At 41.2% G+C, this 20,456-nt stretch overlaps 1 protein-coding gene across 7 annotated transcripts in view; it reads left to right on the forward strand.

Annotated features, from left to right (window-relative positions):
- Window positions 1-2,723: 2,723 nt before the first annotated feature.
- Window positions 2,724-20,456, forward strand: part of LOC134398138 (restin homolog) — a 79,869-nt gene continuing 62,136 nt past the window's right edge. For 6 of the 7 annotated variants that reach the window (XM_063125408.1, XM_063125386.1, XM_063125401.1 and 3 more), the window contains exons 1-9: window positions 2,724-3,059; window positions 6,166-6,291; window positions 8,933-9,052; window positions 12,076-12,189; window positions 14,176-14,295; window positions 14,428-14,553; window positions 14,738-14,857; window positions 16,888-17,013; window positions 18,621-18,740. In XM_063125408.1, coding sequence (XP_062981478.1) covers window positions 8,968-9,052; window positions 12,076-12,189; window positions 14,176-14,295; window positions 14,428-14,553; window positions 14,738-14,857; window positions 16,888-17,013; window positions 18,621-18,740 — 811 coding nt within the window. In that variant the 5' untranslated portion in view covers window positions 2,724-3,059; window positions 6,166-6,291; window positions 8,933-8,967. The remainder of the gene's footprint in view (window positions 3,060-6,165; window positions 6,292-8,932; window positions 9,053-12,075; window positions 12,190-14,175; window positions 14,296-14,427; window positions 14,554-14,737; window positions 14,858-16,887; window positions 17,014-18,620; window positions 18,741-20,456) is intronic. The other variant, XM_063125416.1, reaches the window with a different exon arrangement.

Genomic DNA, 20,456 nt, shown 5'->3' on the forward strand with positions numbered 1-20,456 from the left:
CCCGGGAAGAGAATTCCAGAGCACTGGAGCAGCCACCGAGAAGGCCATCTCCCATGTTCCCACCAAGCGCACCTGTGAAGATGGTGGGACTGAAAGAAGGGCTTCTCCAGAAGATCTCAAAGCACGGGCAGGCTCATAAGGCTCATTGCGAACCGCCCAGAGAGCTTCGGCTATTGGGCAGTATAAAAATATAATAAATAAATAAATATAAATAAATAAATAAATAAGGGAGAATACGTTCTTTCAAAAAACCTGGACCCGAGCCATATAGGGCTTTATTGGTCATAACCAGCACTTTGAATAGACATGAAGCCTTGTCCTGCTTATTTTTGAGTAGGCTGAAAATAAATAATCACATTTTGGCCCTGCACAATTTGCCTTTAGCCCTCTCACAGATGGAATGCTGCCCCCAATATGTCTGTTCAGATGACACACCTAGCAATGGTTAGGCTGCTAACGCTTTTGCAGCAAATGCTTAGTGAGCGTGTTTACACCATGGTTATGTAGCCACTATGGTTAGGAATGGTTGGCATGACACACTAAGCCATAGTGTTTAGCTCAAAATGCTTAACCACCATGGCTTAGTTTGTTGTCTGAACAAGGTCAGTGTCCTTCCCAGTTTAGAATGTGTCCCTCGTGTTGAAAAAGGTTACCCTAAAAAGGGTTTAGAATCTAGACTTAATGTTCTTACAGCCCCACCCACCAGTTAGATAGTAATGTGTTCAGTTACTTTAAGTGCAAAGCACACAACTAACATTCAACAATAAGAGATATTATCCCATTCCCCACTGCCCTTTTACAGCTCCTACATTCTTGATACCTCAAGGCAGATCTTTTTGGTAAGCTGATAAATAAAAAAGAAAATCACTGAGCATGTCCAGAGTTTCACTTTTTAAATCCACTAAATCCACCATCGCTTCATCATGATTATTGACTACAAGCAGTCTGGATAGTCTCCCTCTGCCTTGCCATGATAGACCTTACACAAATACATTTAAATACTTATTTCTAAAACCTTATGCCTGCCCCTGTTTCTTATCACCCCGTGGCTTTTGCTTCTACCGACAGCTTTAGTCAATCTCTCTCCCAGAGAGATTGTATGTTGATACAACAAGCTTATGAAGCTTGGAACTGGACATTAATCCCTGGACAAGATAGAGTGTTGAGGTGTAGTAGAGAATGTAAGAGCAAGATGATTCCACAGATTTAAATGAGAGTAAGTCCCTCTGAACTTAGTGGGGTTAGAAATGCATAAGATTGCCCTATTAATCTCTGTCCCCGTCCCTACCCCCATGCAAAAATAGTATAGTATTTATTTATTTATTTATTACATTTCTATACCGCCCAATAGCCGAAGCTCTCTGGGCGGTTCACAAAAGTTAAAATCATAGTAAGACAATCAACAGGTTAAAAGCACAAATACACAATACAATATAAAAAGCACAACCAGAATAAAAAAAAGTATGCATTTTAAACCATAGGGTCTCTTTCAAATAAACCAGCTTTGGGATTGTGTGTGCGTGCAAAACATTCTTTTTTAAAAAGAAGAAGAAAAGAAATAAACTGTAAATGTTTTTTTTAAAAAAAATCTAGTAAATCAAGTTTAAAAATAAGACTGCTTGAGTGTTGCCTGCCACTATCATCAGTATGACCATCAGAGGGAGAAGAGGCATCAGCCTGTCACCTTTCCATCATGCCTGAATTGAGCCCTGGTGGAGGACTTTCACTTCTTCCAATTAACAGGGCCATAACTGAGACCATCAGTGGCAGAAGCCAAGCACATTTCCATCATGTCTGTATTGATTTTCAGTGGAGAGCTGCTCTCCCTCCAGCTACCACTGTGAAGCTTTCAAGGGGGAAAGAGAACGCAGAAAGGAACTCTTCAATTTCCCCTCGATTCTCTTTTAGGTCTGTTAGCTGCTTTGTGAGCCAATTTTTGGGTTAAAATGAGATAGTAATACAGAAGCTAATTAAATAATTAAAGTGAAAGTTCTTGCAGATGTGAGAGGGATAATTCACCTGTTAATGCTCACTTTTCTGGAGTGTGTTCAGAGGAGGGCAACCAGGATGATCAGGGGTCTGGAAACAAAGCCCTATGAAGAGAGACTGAAAGAACTGGGCATGTTTAGCCTGGAGAAGAGAAGATTGAGGGGAGACATGATAGCACTCTTCAAATACTTGAAAGGTTGTCACACAGAGGAGGGCCAGGATCTCTTCTCGATCCTCCCAGAGTGCAGGACACGGAATAACGGTTTCAAGTTAAAGGAAGCCAGATTCCGGCTGGACATCAGGAAAAACTTCCTGACTGTTAGAGCAGTATGACAATGGAATCAGTTGCCTGGTGAGGTTGTGGGCTCTCCCACACTAGAAGCCTTCAAGAGGCAGCTGGACAACCATCTGTCAGGGATGCTTTAGGGTGGATTCCTGCATTGAGCAGGGGGTTGGACTCGATGGCCTTGTAGGCCCCTTCCAACTCTGCTATTCTATGATTCTATGATTCTTCTTGTCCCCAGAAGAAGAATTTATTAATGGGTTATTTGTTTGTTTTTAGTACATTAGCTCTGCAGTAACTGATTAATACAAGATTATTTATTAAGCTTAGCTTTCTGTTTCATACTGATTGGTTGCTGGGACAACCTTGTACTTTGCCTGGCATTTCTTTGTATGGGGCCAGTAGTTACAGATCTTTGCCCTAGATCAACATAGTGGTCCTATGTGATGTTATCAGAGACTTACCCCCACTTGATTATTATTATTATTATTTATTTATATAGCACCATCAATGTACATGGTGCTGTACAGAGTAAAACAGTAAATAGCAAGACTCTGCTACATTTAACTGAATGATTTGATTTACCCATTTTTATAACAACTTTTATGTGACTCCATAGGAAATGAGAATATTTTTGCGGGGAAATTCCAGGGATGATTCAAAAACATTTCTTTTACAGATAAAGAATTATATGAACTATCAGAGAAGAAGCAACTGTTATTGGAGAATTTGAAAGGTCTACAAGAAGCTCAAGCTCTTGCAGCTACCCAGCCTGGCACTTTTGGTGGTATGTATACTGTGATATCTCATTCCTTTCAGCTTTAATACTAAACAGATATTCTTGGAACTGAGATGCTTCCGTTGCCAAGCCATGTTTGCATGGCTGTAAGTGATTGTTTCTGCATTAGAATGTACACAAATGGGACCTGCAACAAGACATTGTGGTGTGGATAATTCCTAGCCAGTATTTTAGCAAGGCACCTATGCTTTCTTTCATAGGTGCATTCCATTCCATTCTATTCTTTTACTGCTTCTCCCTCCCAACACTCTAGGTTCTCTGTCTGGGACACTCTCAGCTCTCTAAGCACAAGGAGCCCCAGTGATGAAGGATTTGAGTGGCAGTGACAAAGTGTCAGCACCAGTGTAGGGGGAAGATAGGTGCTACTAATTTATTTATTTATTTAGTTATTAAATTATCTCAGGCAATTATTTAAAACTTATTTAAACTCTAAATCATTAACTGAAGCCAAAACAAGAGCACAGCAAAGGGAGCTAAATCCCAGAAAGGGAATCCTTTACAAATTTACAGGTTGTAAAATCCCAGGGAGAAATCCAGCAGGAATTTAGGATTCTTGTAGCCCTGCACTAACAGAGATACCTGAGTGGTTGAAGAGAACCTCAACCACATACTTAAACTGAACCCAAGTTTGGAAGGGGGCAATAAAAGCAATGCGTAGCTCTATACTGACAAGGGCCGTTGTACAGGCCTAGCTAGTAGAAGAGTCTGCTTATAAACAAAAAGTGCAGGCTATGTTCAATTGCCTGCCTGTTACAAAGGTTGTGGATATCCCTCACCATCTAGATATTCAAAATGTTACAGCATAAGCTCAGGGTCGAAGAAATGTATTGGGGGAGCTGAACCTTGAAGATCTTGGACTGCCTTTGATATGACCGAAAATAAAGAATATTCCTGCTTCAGAGTTCCTATTTTGGTTTCACAGGCACATAAGAATAACTGTATTCTGCCTCCCCCATTTTCTCTCCACTACTAGAAATAATAAAATGTCTCACTGATGATCTGTCGGCATAGATCAGGCATGATGTTATCACAACATCTGTTACCGATTATTAATGCAACTACCATGTCCTACACAAACTATAGTTTCCAAACAGTCTTGAAAGGCAGTCCCATGTATAGTATTTTAGTCTAAACTGGAGGTTACTAGAACGTGAATAACTGAGGCCAGGCAATCTCTATACAAATATGGTTGCAGATGGCATACCAGCCTAAGCTCATAAACGCTGCTGTATGTCACAAAAACAGCTTGTGCCTCTAGTGGCAAATATGGATATGTTCCCTAAGCTGAGGGAGCACATCTTTCAGGGGGACTGCAACCTCATCTAGCGCAAGATGAACATACTTTTTTTGGACAGATGAACCATCTATGATCAATACTTCCACCTTATCAGGAAGGTTTATTGACCTTCATCCTTTCCATTACCACAGCCCAGGCACTGATTCAGCGCTTCAATCACTTCACCTGAATTTGATGAAAATGAGAAATCAAGTAGGGTGTCATCCACATATTGATGATACCTCACCCCAAATGAGGCACAGCTTCTTTGACCCCAGGGATCTGATTGAGTCTCAGCTGTGGGAGCTGGAGTTCAAACATGCTGGGGACCAAACATGCATGCTCACATACATTCTTTCTTTCACACACATATCTCAGCATGTAGACACGTGCTGACATCTATGAATCACTGGAGAGGGTGTGTGTGTGTGGAGGTGACAGACGCTCCAATCCCCACAGTCACCACTGAGATTGTTGTTTCACTGTTGCTATTTGCAGCAGTGATCTCAGAACCCAGAAAACAGCAGTGGTTTCTCCGCAACCAAGCTCATTAGGGAAAGCTGCATGCAATTCTTTGGAAACAGACATGGAGTGACCATATTTTGTCTACCCCTGCTCTAGCTTACTTTGCTCAGCAGTTTCATGTAGATAGCATGGGGGATAAAATAGAATCCCGCAGGAACCTGTAACATAAATGAGCAGTAATTCCCAGTACACTTTCTCAGATTGGCCATCCAGGTAGGATCAGTGTCTCTATTTCACCCTTCAGCAAGCCAATCCAAAAGTATACCTGGTTGATGGTATTGAAAGCCACTGAGATGTCTACGAGAATCAATAGAGTTGCACTCCATGTCTTTCTGCTGGCATAAGTCAATCATTGTGGTGACCAAGGCAGTCTCAGTTCTAAAACCAGGCTTAAGCCATGATTGGAATGGATCTAGAAACTTCAGCCTAATCTACATCAAGCTGGATATTGCACTATGAAAATGGTATGAAAGCGGTATATAAAAGGCAGGAGCCACATCAGGCAGGATACAAAGGTATGAAAGCAGTATATGCTATGTGTCAATGGGCCCAACAGTAGTCAGTGTACTTCAATACCACTATAAAGCAGTAGTGTGGCTCCTGCCTTTTATATAGAGAGGTCCGCCTGGCGCCTACACTGTACTCTTTTTGTCACCAGCTGAAGACCTTTTTATTCTCTCAGTATTTTAACACTTAATTTTAACTTAAATTTAAATTTTACAGTTCTAACTCTGTATTTTAATCTTATATCAATTTTGCTGTGTGGTTTTATCCTGGTTGTGCTTTTTATACTGTATTTTGTATTTGTGTTTTTAACCTGTTGATTGTTTTATTATGGTTTTAATTTTTGTGAACCGCCCAGAGAGCTTCGGCTCTTGGGCAGTATAAAAATGTAATAAATAAATAAATAAATATATTACTTTCATACCACTTTCATAGTGCAATATCCTGCTAGGTGTAGATTACGCTTCAGTCTCATCCAAGAGTCCCTAGAGTAATATATCAACATGTTTTGTGTGTTCAGACATAACAACAAACCAAAGTTTGCCTAAACCACGGTTTACAAACTAGTTTGAAAATATGACTTCAGAGACTGGTTTGGCTGCTCTTTGTAAACAATTGTTTGTAAAATAGCTTCAGTTCATATCTGAAGAAAAAGCATTGCTTAGTATTAGATCTTAAGCAGTCAATTCTAATTGTATTGTTGTATTTAGTATAGTTATTTTCATAGTTTTACTATAGTGTAGTTATTTTCATAATAGTTATGAATTAGTCTGAAATTATTTTTTGTAGACTTGAAACGAAAGCAGCTAGCTGAGCAAAAAAGACATTTGGCTGCAGAACTAGAGGCAACTGTGCATGATATACAAACAAAACAGCGTCATGCTTCAGAGATACCTGTAACTATAAAACCGAGTGGTAAGTAGAGAATAAATGGCCTTTTTTGTTTGTTTATTAAGGAAATCTAACATGAATATTCAAAACTGGCTTCATTGGGAAGTGAGGACAGCTGGAAGAAATATGATGGAGATTCCCCTTAGGATAGTATGACTGCCTTCCTGGGTATTTCAAAATCTCTCCAGCCCAGACATTGACCCCACACCTTGACCAAGAAGTTTGAATTTGAAACCAGACTTAACAGGTTGAGGGTTAAGTCTAGCTGACCCCAGACCCAATCTCCTTGTCCCCTTTCTTTGAATGTTATTTGTATTGCCAGCATCTTTTAATTTAATTATAGCCTGTCTTGAGAAGCTGATTTGTCAGGGCTGTGCCATTGCCAGGCTGGGATGAGCCAGTTGCTGTGGGACAAAGCCAATAGTCAGGAATAAAGAGCAAGACAGAACCAAAGGAGAAACTAGGAGGCAGGGTTGAGAAGCAAGAGAGTTGTTAGGACTGAAGAACAATTCAGGACCAAAGGACAAACCAAGAGGCAGGATTGAACAGCAAGCCAGAACTCAGAACTGAAGAACAACCAAGGAAACAAAAACACATCAAAGCTCAGAAATACCCTGTTGTTCAAGCAAAGTTCACCTGGAACAGGGAGCTATCTTATACTACTTATACTATAGTTTTAAAATTGTGTTTAAATGTATATTGTCTGTTTATGTCATATATTTTTATGCTTCTAAGGTTTAAAATTTTGTATAAGTTTAATGTTTAATGTTTTAATCTTTGTAAACCGCCCAGATAGCAGCTTCGGCTATGGGGCAGTATAGAAATGTAATACATACATACATACATACATACATATACTTCCTGTTCAGGAGGATCCAGTGGCCAGTCTGGGTGGGCACAGTCAATCCAGGATATATCACTGGGAAACTTGAACCTGCAGTTTACCACACGGGGAAGCTTGCAATAGATCCCAGCAGCTTCTGACAGCCACAGGGTTGAAAAATGGGGTACAAAAATGTTGCTTTAGTGTTACAGTCTCAACTATGGCCCAGTTCACACAATCACCGCAGTCCAGCATGACTTCTTTAAGTGTGTGCTAGTAGCCATTGTGAATATTGAAGCCCCCGTGGGGAGGTGCCATGGATAGCCCTGTCATCTGAACCCAGGCAACATGTCTTTTTAAAAGAAGAAACAACCCTCCAATAACCATACAACAGGCAATGACCAGGGCTTGAATAGCAACTTGGTGCCCCTGGGTACATCATGGCTTAAATAAGCCATGGTGGACTGTGGCGACTGTGCAAAACAGTCAAAAACTATCATTACTGGGGTCATATGCAGGTTAAGGAGTGAGCAGGCTTCAAAGTGGGCTAATACAATGAATGAATGAATCATCGTATTTTTATAATATTTTGTTGTGAGATGATATTGTGATTTTAATCTATATAAACCATTTTATGTATACATTAGAAATGTAGAGTAGAATCCTTATATAAATAAGTAATGAAGACAGTGAATGCTACAGCTGCTTTGCTTGGTGGTTCTGTGAGTACTGAGCCAATTTTTTAAAAAAACAAACTAATTTTTGATTTTTAAAAAGGGTTTATGGCCCTGGTGGACCCGCTTGGCTTGTGGATCCTGGCATTTGCTGACACCAGGTCTGTCCTGGGGAGGCCATCATTGCAGACTTCTGCCCTTAATCATCATCATGGATCTCTGTGATACTGGCCTTGGGTTTATCCCGGGATCGTCTCAGGGTCGTCCTTGCCTGCTCCCGGGATCCCCTGTGTGTCATTTACATGAACAGGGATGACCCCAGGACGATCCTGGGATAAACCTTAGGTCTAGCTAAGGCCATTGTCAGAGACTAGGGCCTAATCTACACCTGGAAGCCCTCCGGGAGTGGGGAGGAATGATCATGGGCTTTTGCACTTTCAGGAATCATCCCTCAGGGGCCATGCACCAGCGAGTTTTCCCAGAAGTAGAGGAAGACCGTTCCAAGGTGCAATTTTTTTTAAAAAAAAATTAACAAGCAGAGACATTTGCGCAACAGCATGGGAGTGATCCTGTGTGAAGGTACATTTAAACAACAACAACAAAAACTCGGTGCTGGAAGGCACCAAGAGCCATTGCAAAGATGGCGAAAATACTTTGCCCCTCACCCCTGATGCCCACAGACTCTTCCCACACAGCTCCTTACCCATTTCCTGAGCCCCGCTTCTCTCAGGAAAGAGGGAAGACCCCAGGAGGGAAAGCCGCACTGCCCATGGACCTTGGGATTGTCCTGAGACCGGAGGAAAAAAAGGGACAAAAGCAGTCCCAGATATCCCGGGAGAAGTGAGTGGTCATCCCCAGTTCAACCCAGGTATAGCTGTGCGTCATTTGGACCCACAGGGACGACCTCAAGTCCACTCCGGGACAGATGGCAGGTGTAGATTAGGCCAGGATCCCTTATGAGATTACTTTGTTATGTTCCCAGAAGGATTTAACTTGGCTTGTTTACCCTGTCTTAAGATCTGCATTGACAGATGAAGAAACCATTTTAAATAAAAAAAACTTTGTTTTTTTTTAAAAAAAGTTTCTTCAACCTTTGTGGTTTTATGAGCAATGAGGCCGTTCTGACACTATTATTGAAGAGATGATTAGAAATCATTTAATTTTGCAGAAAGGGAACTATATGAACTATCTGAGAAGAAGTATATGTTACTGGAAAAATTGGCATCCAATCGGAAAGAGCTACAGGAAGCTCAGGCTCTTGCAGATGCCCAACCAGGCAGTGTCAGTGGTATGTATGCTCTGATTTTTTTAATGTTATCAACTACAGTCTTAAACATCTGTACTTTGTCTTAAATGTTCCTATGTTTAATTGAGTTTCTGGTCAGGGCCAAGCAGCTTTTTTATTTCAAAATAGATTTTTTTTGTCCAAAATTATTGACATAAGTCTTATATGCCTCATTATAATTTTTTTTGTAAAATGGTATTTTATTTTATTTATTTGCTTGCTTGTTTTAAAGAGATTATATCTAACTTTATAATCCTAAGGACACCAAAACAGCAGACCGTCATTAAAAACAATGAAAAACCTATGAACTTTAAAAATAAAATAATCAAGCAGTGAACATAAGCATATAATCAAGCAGTGAAATATAAGCCCATAACAAAAACAATGAATAAGCCAGAGCATAAAAGCATGAAATGAGTAGGCATATCAGCAAAAGGGCCAACTGTGGGACTGTATCATCAAAAACAAACAAAAACAAATAGAATGAACAGTTTTAACTAACATAATAGGCCTCTGTGAAAATTCAGGTTTTCATCAGGAGTCTAAAAACATTTATAGTTGGCGTCAGGTTGGCTTCCCAAGGAAGGACATTCTATTCAGCTTGCAATTTATTTATTTATTTATTGCATTTTTATACTGCCCAATAGCCAAAGCTTCCTGGACAGTTCACAAAAATTAAAACCAGTCAAAGTATAAAACAGACAGTATAAAAACATGATATAAAATACAATCTAAAAGCAAAACCAGGATAAAATCAGCAGTGGTGCAGAAATACAAACTTAAAATACTAATTTAAAACAGCAAAGTTTAAATTAAATTTATTGACTGTTAAAATGCTGAGAGAATAAAAAGGTCTTCACCTGGCGTCTGAAAAAATATAGTGTAGGTGCCAGGCGAACCTCCTTAGGGAGCTCATTCCACAGCTGGGGTGTCACAGCAGAGAAGGCCCTCCTCCTGGTATGTGCAAAAGGAGAGCGACGCTGGCTCTGGTGCTGGTGAAAAGATTCTTTCTTTTTTATTTTTCTTGTTAAAAAGGTTATTTTAAAAAACTTCATGAATAGCCCAAAAATAACCTTTTTAACAAGAAAAATAAAAAATAAAGAATCTTTTCACCAGCACCAGAGCCAGCGTCTCTCTCCTTTTGCACACACTTTTGGTGCTTCTCCCTCCAACCCATTCCTCGTCCTGGTAGCCACCTGCCTCACTTCCTTTGTCAGGGGCTCACAGAGAAAGACCCCTGAGGACGACCTTAGGGTCCGGGCAGGTACATATGGGAGGAGGCGTTCCTTCAGATAACCTGGCCCCAAGCTGATTAGGGCTTTGAATCTTAGTACCAGCATTTTGAATCGGGCCCGGACCTGGACTGGCAGCCAATGAAGCTGGATAAGGACTGGCATGCTGTGGTTTCATTGGCCAGTTGCTGTTAATAAATGTGCTGCCCTGTTTTGTACCAGTTGAAGTTTCCGGACTGTTTTCAAAGGCAGCCCCACGTATAACACATTGCAGTAATCCAAACGAGAGGTTATGAGAGCATGGATAACTGTAGCTAGGCTATCTCTGTGCAAATAAGGGCAGATAAAGAACTTGAAAGACCTGTTCTTTATGGACAACCACTGCACTTCAGTTGATGGTGAACATGGAGCAGGACTTCAGATGTTGAATAAGAGAGGAGAGAAAGGAACATACAGAGAAGACATTGCTTAATGTATCCAATTCGAAGCCATTTAGAGTTATATAGGGGAGAACTAGCACCTGAAATTAAGCAGAATCAAATAGACAACTAATGCAGAAAATACAGCACTAGAGTGATTAATCCCAGACAATAATCTGGTGTTGTGTTCAAGTTCAAGTTTCCAGATGCTCTTTAAGAGCAGCTCCACATAGAGCACATGAAGGGCCCAGCTGGCATAACAACTGAAGTTTGAAAAAGCTGCTCACTGTCAGTGCTAGCACCTGAACATCCAAAACCAGCACAAGATCAAAGAGCAATTGCAAACTGCAAACCTGCATCTTTAAGGGGAGTACAAGTCAATTTATCCCAGGATTATCCCACCACCAACAGTACTGCTGCCTTGTTTGAATTAAGTAAAATTCTAGCTAAAAAAAAAGTTGAATCGGCCAAAAACCCAGTCTCAGACACTGCACCCCATGCAATGTGGAGGTAATAATACTGAACAAATTTATAAGGCTATTGCATGGATTATTGAGGGTACTTTCAGCTAGAAAGCTCATACTACTAACAGTCTAAAAGCGTTGTACAGATACTCCATCTTTTCTTCCTTAACAGATTTTTTTTCTGATAAGGAACAGTAGAGAAATGCAGGAAGTTGTAGTGTGAACCCTGCTTCCCCCATTAAAGTACGTGAGTGAAGCAGTGTGATTGCACAATAAAAGCTTAATATAGGAGCCTCATCAGATGGGGAGGGGGATTGTGTTTCGCTTTGCCTCCTGTTTCTGTCCCACAAGAGGGACGAACAGCTTCCTCTTTCTTCACACGGAGAAGAAAGAGGAAGCAAGCAATGACCACATGGCCCATTCAGCGGGCATCTTTATCGTTTGTCTTGCATAAGCAGGATTTTCTGGGTCTTTTTTTTTTTTTTGACGGAAGAAAGAGCAGAAGGAGTGGGAGACATGTAGGAGGAGGACATCATCATCAAAAGGACCCACGAACAACCGTGAGAGGCCAGTAATGAGTGTGCTATAAAATGCTCGTCTGATGACACTCTGGAAGTACTCCAAGATAATGTACATGAAATGGCCTGAAATACAATGAACACTATATTGCTGTAAGGCCTTCGCTAGACCTAAGGTTTATCCCGGGATCGTCCCTGCCTGCTCCCGGAATATCTGTGTGTCATTTACATGAACAGGGATGACCCCGGGACAATCCCGGGATAAACTTTAGGTCTAGCTAAGGCCCTAGTGCGAATATTAAACTATTCCAGATTATATTTATGCTATTGTATTTAGTGTAAATAATTAAAAATATATTATTTGGTAAGAATTGGCCTGAAATTACTTTACAGACTATAAACTACAGGAGCTAGCCAATCAAAGAAGACTTTTGACTGAAGATTTAAAAGCAACTATCCATAATATACAAGAAATACAACGTCATACTCTAACTGGAAGATCCAGTGGTGAGTAGAGCTTAAATGATTGTAATGTTTTAGAAAGGGGATCTAATGTTGTAAGCCCAATTAATATTGTCATCACTGAGGCCGTTTCTACACCTGGCTTTTCCCCCGGGATCATTCCCGTGCATTCAAATGACACACAGGGGATCCCAGGAGCAGGCAAGGACGATCCCTCCATTTGCCTGGGATAATCCTTAGGTGTAGAAAGGGCCTAAGGCTATCAAGGGAGAGGAGATATATGTAAGCCATCCTACCATTGTGTCTGGAAAGATCCAGACATGCTGATATTCCCATTCCAAAGCATTTTGAATTATATTGTATTTGGTAATGTTATGCATTTCCCAGTTCCCTTAGTAGTGAGATGTTCAGGAGGAAGTGCTACCTGGTTTTGGCTTCCTTTTGAAGGAGAAATTACTGAAGGTTTATGGTGTTTTTGTAATATTGGATTTATTTACAAATATACAAGTGGAGCATAGGTGGAGACATAGCATTTTCACACCTAGCAAGTGGCAGGAGCCCTGCTTCCAAATGGAGTGTTCCTAGCACTATCAAACAAAGACATTGACCTGGTTTGCATGTAATGAGAAGCCACTATGGTTGAATTTCCCCAAATGTTTTCTTCTTGTGGTGACCACTGCTGTTCTGAATATTTGAACCATGGTGGGAGTGTGCTGTAGATTGTTGTTACATATGAACCAGGCAGGGTGTCCTGCCTGCACTGAAGGAATCCTCCTCTGAGAAGGAGCCAGAGCTCCCAGAAACAGACAAATCCAAGGAGCCACCCATCTCAGAAAATCTGGAGATGCCTAGGCCCTCAGAAAAGATCACTACTAGTATGTCTCCACAGGACGAGGGGAATTCTGCCTCTGGGGCAGAGGCTGGGCAATTCCTAGCCTCCAGAGCATCAGTGTGTCACAAGTCAGGCCAATAAGGCTCCTTTGAGAAGAACTGCTTGATTACAAAGAAAGAAAGGACTCGTCTGGAGCAAGGTCCTCCTCTCAAGTAGGACTTTTGCCAGAGGGCCTGTAATGCACTACCACTGAGCCCTGGGTGGGCTCAGGAAGCTCTGGCTATAAGCTTTCAGTTTTAGTCTAGCCAGTGCTGGAACAACATCATTCTTTCAGCACAACTGCCTTGTACTTCATTTTCTGGAACTTGCCTTGTGATTGACTCTCTGTGCTACTGATCTTTAGACTCTTGCTTGACTCTGCTTCTGGACTATGTATGGTAACTTGCTGCTTAACTGTGCTTTGATCTTTGCTGCCTTACTGATTGTAGCTTCATGTCAGAAGAGGTGTTCCGTCTGGTCATGATAGATGCAGAGTCTGTCATTTCTATGAAATAATCCATTTTAAATATATTTCTTCTTTCTCCTGCTCTGCCTTTTTCCTGGCGTTGGGTTCCAAAGCAGCTTACAATGTGTAGTCTCTTCTGGGCCCTGGTAGTTTTTGATGCATTCCAGGCTCCAGGTTTCCCCCCTCCCCGGAGCCAGAGGGCACAACGCACTGCAGATGGACTCAAGAGTCTGCCTGATAGTAAAGATGCCAGTCCACAAAAGCAGCCTCCATTGATCTGCAGAGTGATAAAGTTCCTGGGAATTAGAGATATAATCCAAGAAGGAAAGGGAAGATAGACTTAGATGGGCTGGCTTTGTTATGTGACTCTGCGAGCAATGAGGTCATTTGAAACCATTTTTTCAGTAGATCATTCCAAACTATGACCTTGTTCAGACGACATGCTAAGCCACAGTGGTTAAGCATTTTGAGCTAAACATTATGGCTCAGCGTGTCATGTGAACCATTCCTAACCATGGTGGCTGCATAACCACAGTTTAAACACGCTTACTAACCATTTGCTGCAAAAGGATTAGTCGCCTAACCATGGCTTAGCATGTTGTCTGAACAGGCCCATCTTCTGTTTAAAATTAGTACATTTGAAATAATTTTTCAATGAATCATTAATATATATAATATATATATATATTTACAGAAAAACAATTACATAAACTATCTGAGAAGGAACAAACATTGCTGGAAACTTTGGAATTGAAGAAGAAAGAACTACAAGAAGCTGAGGTTCTTGCTGCTACCCAGCCAGGCAGCATCAGTGGTATGAGTACAATGATATTTCTTTCTCTCTGGATTCAACCTATTGTATACTAACTACACTTTTTTAATTTTGTGAAGTTTTTTCAGCAGATATTAATGTTTTGATATGACAAGCCCTGAAATTATTTTGTAGAGCATAAACTACAGGAGCTAGCTGAGCAAAAAAGACGTTTGACTCTAGATCTGGAGGCAACTGTACATGATCTACAAGAAATACAACATCCTGGTTTACAAAGAGCTCTGCTCAGAAGTCCTGGTGGTGAGTAGAAAGTAAATGACATTTTAAATAGGCTCTTAAGTATGCATACTGTTTCGGTATACTATTCGTAAGTAAAATAGATCAAAGAGTGGGACACATACTTCACCTAGCAACTTACTCTGTGAGCAATGAGGATATTTTAAACCATTTTTCAGCCGATGAATCCAAAAAAATCTCTTTACAGAAAGAGAATTATATGAACTATCGGAGAAGAAACAAATGTTGCTGAAAAGTTTGGAATCCAAGCAGAAAGAACTAGAAGAAGCTGAAGCTCTTGCTGCTACCCAGCCAGGCAGTGTCAGTGGTAGGAATACACTGATTTTTCATGCTTTCAATTACAATGTTAAACATAAAGTATTTCAGACTTTTATTTTAATGGAATATATGTTCAGGGCCTAGCAAACTTTGCATTCCTGTGCATTCCCATAGAAGATTGTTCCTCTGTGTTACCACTACTACAGTTATTATCTAATCTTTGTTTGCCTATCCATCAGCACCATAGCTCAAGACTTTGACACCTAAAACATAGCTTGCGTGCGAAGGGGTGCCAACAGAAATGGTTTCGCTCAAACAGCATAGGCATCATGTGTCCTATTCTGACAGCTGTGTCAAGTTTGCTTGCAGCCTTTGCTGTATTAATGGAAAGGCTATTCCCACCTGTGCAAAGCCAGATCCGTTAACAAGTTCATAATAAGACAATAACAATGGATATTATTTACCAATTTTTAACATAAAATACATAAGTTACAATCAGACACAATGTAGCTGTTCAGAGCTGTCAGATATTCTCAAAAGTGCCAAGTGCAGGAAATAGGAGCTAATATAACTGCCAGTTTAACTGCCAATATAAAAAGTGCTAGGTGCAAATGTATCAACCTAATCTTACTTAAGGATTGCCAAGGGGCCAGCTATGTCAAGTGAAGGATCTTGTTCATACAGCACGACAACCATGTTTGTTTGTTTTTTGTTTTGTTTTTTAAAAAAACAACCCTGGGTTGTCAAGAAGGAACAAATGTGCTAAGCTTAATTCTAGGTTCCAGAGCTAGCTGGGTTCCAACTCTGGCTTGTCTTTTGCTTGATGAGCCAGAGTTCTTTGTTTTTATACTATACTAAAGTTTCTTAAAATGTCCCTGGGTTACTTAGCTGCTCCTGTTTGCACCTGCAGTGACAGGACTGTATATACCAGCACTCTGCTATATGCCCAACAACTGTGTTGCTCCATGCAAACCAGGTCAAGAAGTTCCCAAAACCAAAATATATTTGAGTAGAGCCTTATAAACAACCAGATCTCACATTCTCCCAGGTGATACCTAGACCTTCTTACATAGGTCTAATAGGCTACATGATGCCTATTATAGAGGCCTTTACTTCTGTTTTTTTTTTAAACGATGTAATAGCTCAATAAAAAAGTTTAATTAGCTTGAAAGCCACATTTTACAAAACATATCTGGTTTTCTCAGGACATGTTTTCCATTTAGGAAACATTTGTATGACATCAGAACTTTACTGTCTAATAAATGCTTCCACAGATGCAGTTCCATATTCACCATAGGATGGAAACTACTGATCTACTTTACAGGACTGCTGCATGGATTACTAAGATAATACTAAGATAATATTCAGATAGTGGTATCTAAATGCTAAGCATTAATATTAAAATGTCTAGATAATCATGGGTTGGATCCTCATCTAATCAGAATAAACCCATTGAAATTAATGGCACTTAAGTCAGGGCACAATCCTATCCAAATAGTTGGCAATCCCTGAACTTGAAGGCTGCTGAGTATCCAGTGCAGGACGAGAGGAGAGTGGCGTCTCTGCACTCCAACTGCCCTGCATTTCTGCTGGATAGGCGTCTCCCATGTAGCAGCAGCACCTTGGAGGGGGAACAAAGGAGGCCAAGGCAGCCATAGGAAAAGGCATAAGGCAGCTGACCTGGTCTCCTTCCTTCCCTAGCCCCAGGGATGCCCCCTTTTCCCCATCTCCGTGCTCCGTTTTCCGACAGCAGAGATGTAGCAAGTGCAGTTCTCTACATGACAGCTATGAGGAGCAGGAGGAGGGGGTGAGGAGCATGGTTTCCTTCCTCTTGAGCTCAGAGATAGGAAGCTTGAACTATCCTGTGTTCCCCCAGATGCTGTCTGGTGAGCCTAAGATTGCTGTCCCCATTACTTAGTCAAGAATAACTCAAGTCTTATTAATTTCAATGGATCTTTTCTATGTATGACTACATCTGGATCCAACCCATTGTATACTAATTGCACTTTTTAATTTAATATTGTTATTTTCAGCATATATTAATATTTTCACAAGACTTAGCTTGGAATTATTTTATAGCTCATAAACTACAGGAGCTAGACAAGCAAAGAAGACGTTTAGCTATAGATCTGGAGGCAACAGTACATGGTATACAAGAACTACAGCTACGTGCTTCACAAAGAGCTCCGACTGGAAGGCCCGCTGGTGAGTTGAAAATAAAATATAGGTTTATTTATTTATTTATTACATTTCTATACCGCCCAATAGCCGGAGCTCTCTGGGCGGTTCACAAAAATTAAATATGCATAGTGTTTCAGTAGTTGCAAGCCTAATTGAAGTGAATGAAGTATGTGGCTGATTAAAGCTAAATTTGCAGTTCAGTACTTCTCAAACTGTATAAGAATTTGAATTCAGAATTACAGCAGTTCAAAAAGAAAAACATTCCCTGAACCCCACTGTACTGGATAATTTTCAGCTGGTCTCCATTTTTCCATTCTTGGTCAAGGTGCTTGAGCATGTGGTGGCTTTTCAGTTCCAGGGATTTCTAGATGAGATGGATTATCTTGATCCATTTCAGTCTGGATACTGGCCTGGTTACCTTGGTGGACGATCTATGCTGGGAACTGGACAGGGGGAGTGTGTGCCTGTTAGTTTCACTGGACCTTTCAGTAGCTTTTGCTATCATCGATCATGTATTTCTTCTGAAATGGGACTGGGAGGCACGGATATAGGGTGGCTCCAATCCTGCTGCCCTCACGGACCCAGCCAGATGCTCACGACATCCCTAACTATAAGCCTTCAAAAACTGTTCAGAATTCTGCAGCCAAACCGTTGATGGGGGCTAGTTACAGGGACCATGTGACATCCTTGTTACAGCAGCTTCATTGCCACCAATCTGTTTCTGGGCAGAATTCAAAGTATTGGTTATGATCTATAAAGCCTGTTCAGCTTATGACTAGGCTACCTGAAAGACCACGTTCTCCAACACAAACCTGCCCCTGTTCTTAATATCTTCTGGAGAGACCCCTTTTTTGAGACCACAACCTTCAGAGGTATGTTTGGTAGTGACCCAAGAGAGCCGGTTTTTGGCGGCTCCCAGTTTATGGAACTCCCAAAGGAGGTATGGTTTGCTTCCTCTCTGCTGTCCTGCAGTCAAGCAAAGTACCCCATCATGTATCATTCAATGCCTGGGAGTAGAGGGCAGTCTTAACCAGGTGCCAAAATGATGATGGTGTAGGCACTGGGCAGGCCTCAGTGGAGAGTTCGTTGCATAGTCTGAGGGACATACCACTGAGAAGGCCTCTCCCTTGTTACCATCTTCCAAGCCTTCCTCGGAGGAAGGCTGCAGATACTGATCGTAGGTTCATATCGAGAGAGGTGTTCCGTCTGGTCATGATAGCTGCAGAGTCTGTCATTTCTATGAAATAATCCATTTTTAATATATTTCTTCTTTCTCCCGCTCTACCTTTTTCATGGTGTTGGGTTCCAATGCAGCTTACAATGTGTAGTCTCTTCTGGCCCCTGGCAGTTTTTGATGCATTCCAGGCTCCAGGTTTCCCCGCCAGAGCCAGGGGGCACAAGGCACTGCAGATGGACTGATAGTAAAGATGCCAGTCCACAAAAGCAGCCTCCATTGATCTGCAGAGTGATAAAGTTCTTGGGAGAGATATAATCCTTGTTCCATGCCTTTCCCTCAAGAGGGAAAGAGAAGATGGACTTAGATGGGCTGGCTTTGTTATGTGACTCTGCGAGCAATGAGGACATTTGAAACCATTTTTCAGTAGATCATTCCCAAAAATATCTGTTTACAGAAAGAGATTTATATGAGCTATCTGAGAAGAAACAAATGTTGCTGAGGAATTTGGAGTCCAAGCAGGAAGAATTAGAAGAAGCTAAAGCTCTTGCAGCTGCTGAACCAGGCAGTATCGGTGGTAGGAATATAGTGATTTTTTTTCATGCTTTCAATTACAATGGTAAACCAAGTATCTGGAACCTAAGGCCTTTTATTCCAATCAAGTATATGGTTATGGCCAAACAGACTTTGCATTGCTGTAAAAGATGGTTTCTGCATTTTACTACTACTACTACTACTGTTGTTTTTGTGATTTAATTTAAACACAGCTCTTCCGCACAGGTGTGTCCAAAGTGGCCCCCGATTCAAGAACATCAGTACACATCAAAGTGTCATTACAGTAACATATGTATCAATCAAAATAAATGATTCAGTTCTACAACAGTTGATTTCAATAATGCTAACAACATTATAAACAGGGTTCAAATTCATGAGAGATATCATGCTGTATAATAATAAAAAGGAAAGGGACTCTATTCCTCCATCCATCAGCGCCATAAGCTTCAAGACCTTGAAATCCTGATACCTAAAACATCGCTTACTTAATAAGGGGAGCCAAGGGGTGTGCACCTCCACATTTTGTTTTGTTTTTAAGGACATCAATTAATCTTAATTAATTTAAATGTGTGCAATGTGTGAAACCTGCAGTACAACTTCAGCCACAGGGAGCAGACATTCCTAACAAGCACATAGCGTTGCACTCCATACAGTTTGAAGGCAGAGGAGGTTAGTGGGCTAAAGGAGAGAGCTATAGGCGTGCCCCTTCCCCTTTGTTGGGCAGTGCCTCACAGGGAAATAGAGTGGACAGACCCCCTCCCTTAAGGGGCTACAGGGGTGCACGTGGCAGGGACCATGCCTAGGAGCACCAGCGGGTGTGGCTCCACTCCTACAGGTTGGGCACAATGTGTGTTTCTGCCTTTAAGCTGTGTAGGTTTGCTCAAGTGCTTCGCTGTATCAAATGAAGGGCTACTTAGGATGCGAACCTTCTTCAACCTGGCACCCTCCAGATGTGTTGGACTACAACTTCCATTATAGTCCAATTCATCTGGAGGGAGCCAGGTTGGAAAAGTCCATAGTAGGTTGAGGGATGGAGTTATATGTCTCTCCTTCTCTGCTGCTGTGGGGCAGCTACTCCTTAGGGGACTTGAGTGGGAAGACATATCCCTTGGGGGGCAATAGGGGGGCAATATGGCAGAGGCCAAGTGTAGGGGTGCCAACAGGGGTGCGTTTACTCAGACAGGGTGGGCATAATGGGTCCAATGACAGCTATGTATGTTTTCTTGCAGCTTTTGCTGTATCCATGTAAGGGCTATTCCCAGTGGTGCAAAACCAGATCCGCAAGCTAGTTAATTATAAGTCAATAGCAACTGATATTGGTTACCAGTTATGAACATAAAATAAATAAGTTAGAGTCAGATACGATAGAAATTTTCAGAGCTGTCAGATGTTCTCAAAAGTGTCAAGTGCAGGAAATAAGATTCAATGTAACTGCCAATATAAAAAGTTTAAGTTTCTCATATTATGCTAAAGTATCCCTGGGTTGTTCAGCCACTTCTGCTTCCTCCCAGAGTCATTGTGCAGTGTACATCAGATCTCTATAGTGTTCCCAACAACCTAGGGCTTCAAAAACCCAAGGCATGCAAACCGGGCCAAGAAGTTTCCACAACTCATTTGGGCATACCATCTGAACAACTAGGTCACACATCCTCCCACATGATACCTAGACCTATTTAAATAGGTCATGACTAACTAAGTATGATTAAATCTACATTCAACCCATTGTATACTAATTGTG

This window comes from Elgaria multicarinata, chromosome 1, assembly GCF_023053635.1.
Source record: "Elgaria multicarinata webbii isolate HBS135686 ecotype San Diego chromosome 1, rElgMul1.1.pri, whole genome shotgun sequence".
In the NCBI taxonomy this organism is placed as follows: Eukaryota; Metazoa; Chordata; class Lepidosauria; order Squamata; family Anguidae; genus Elgaria; species Elgaria multicarinata.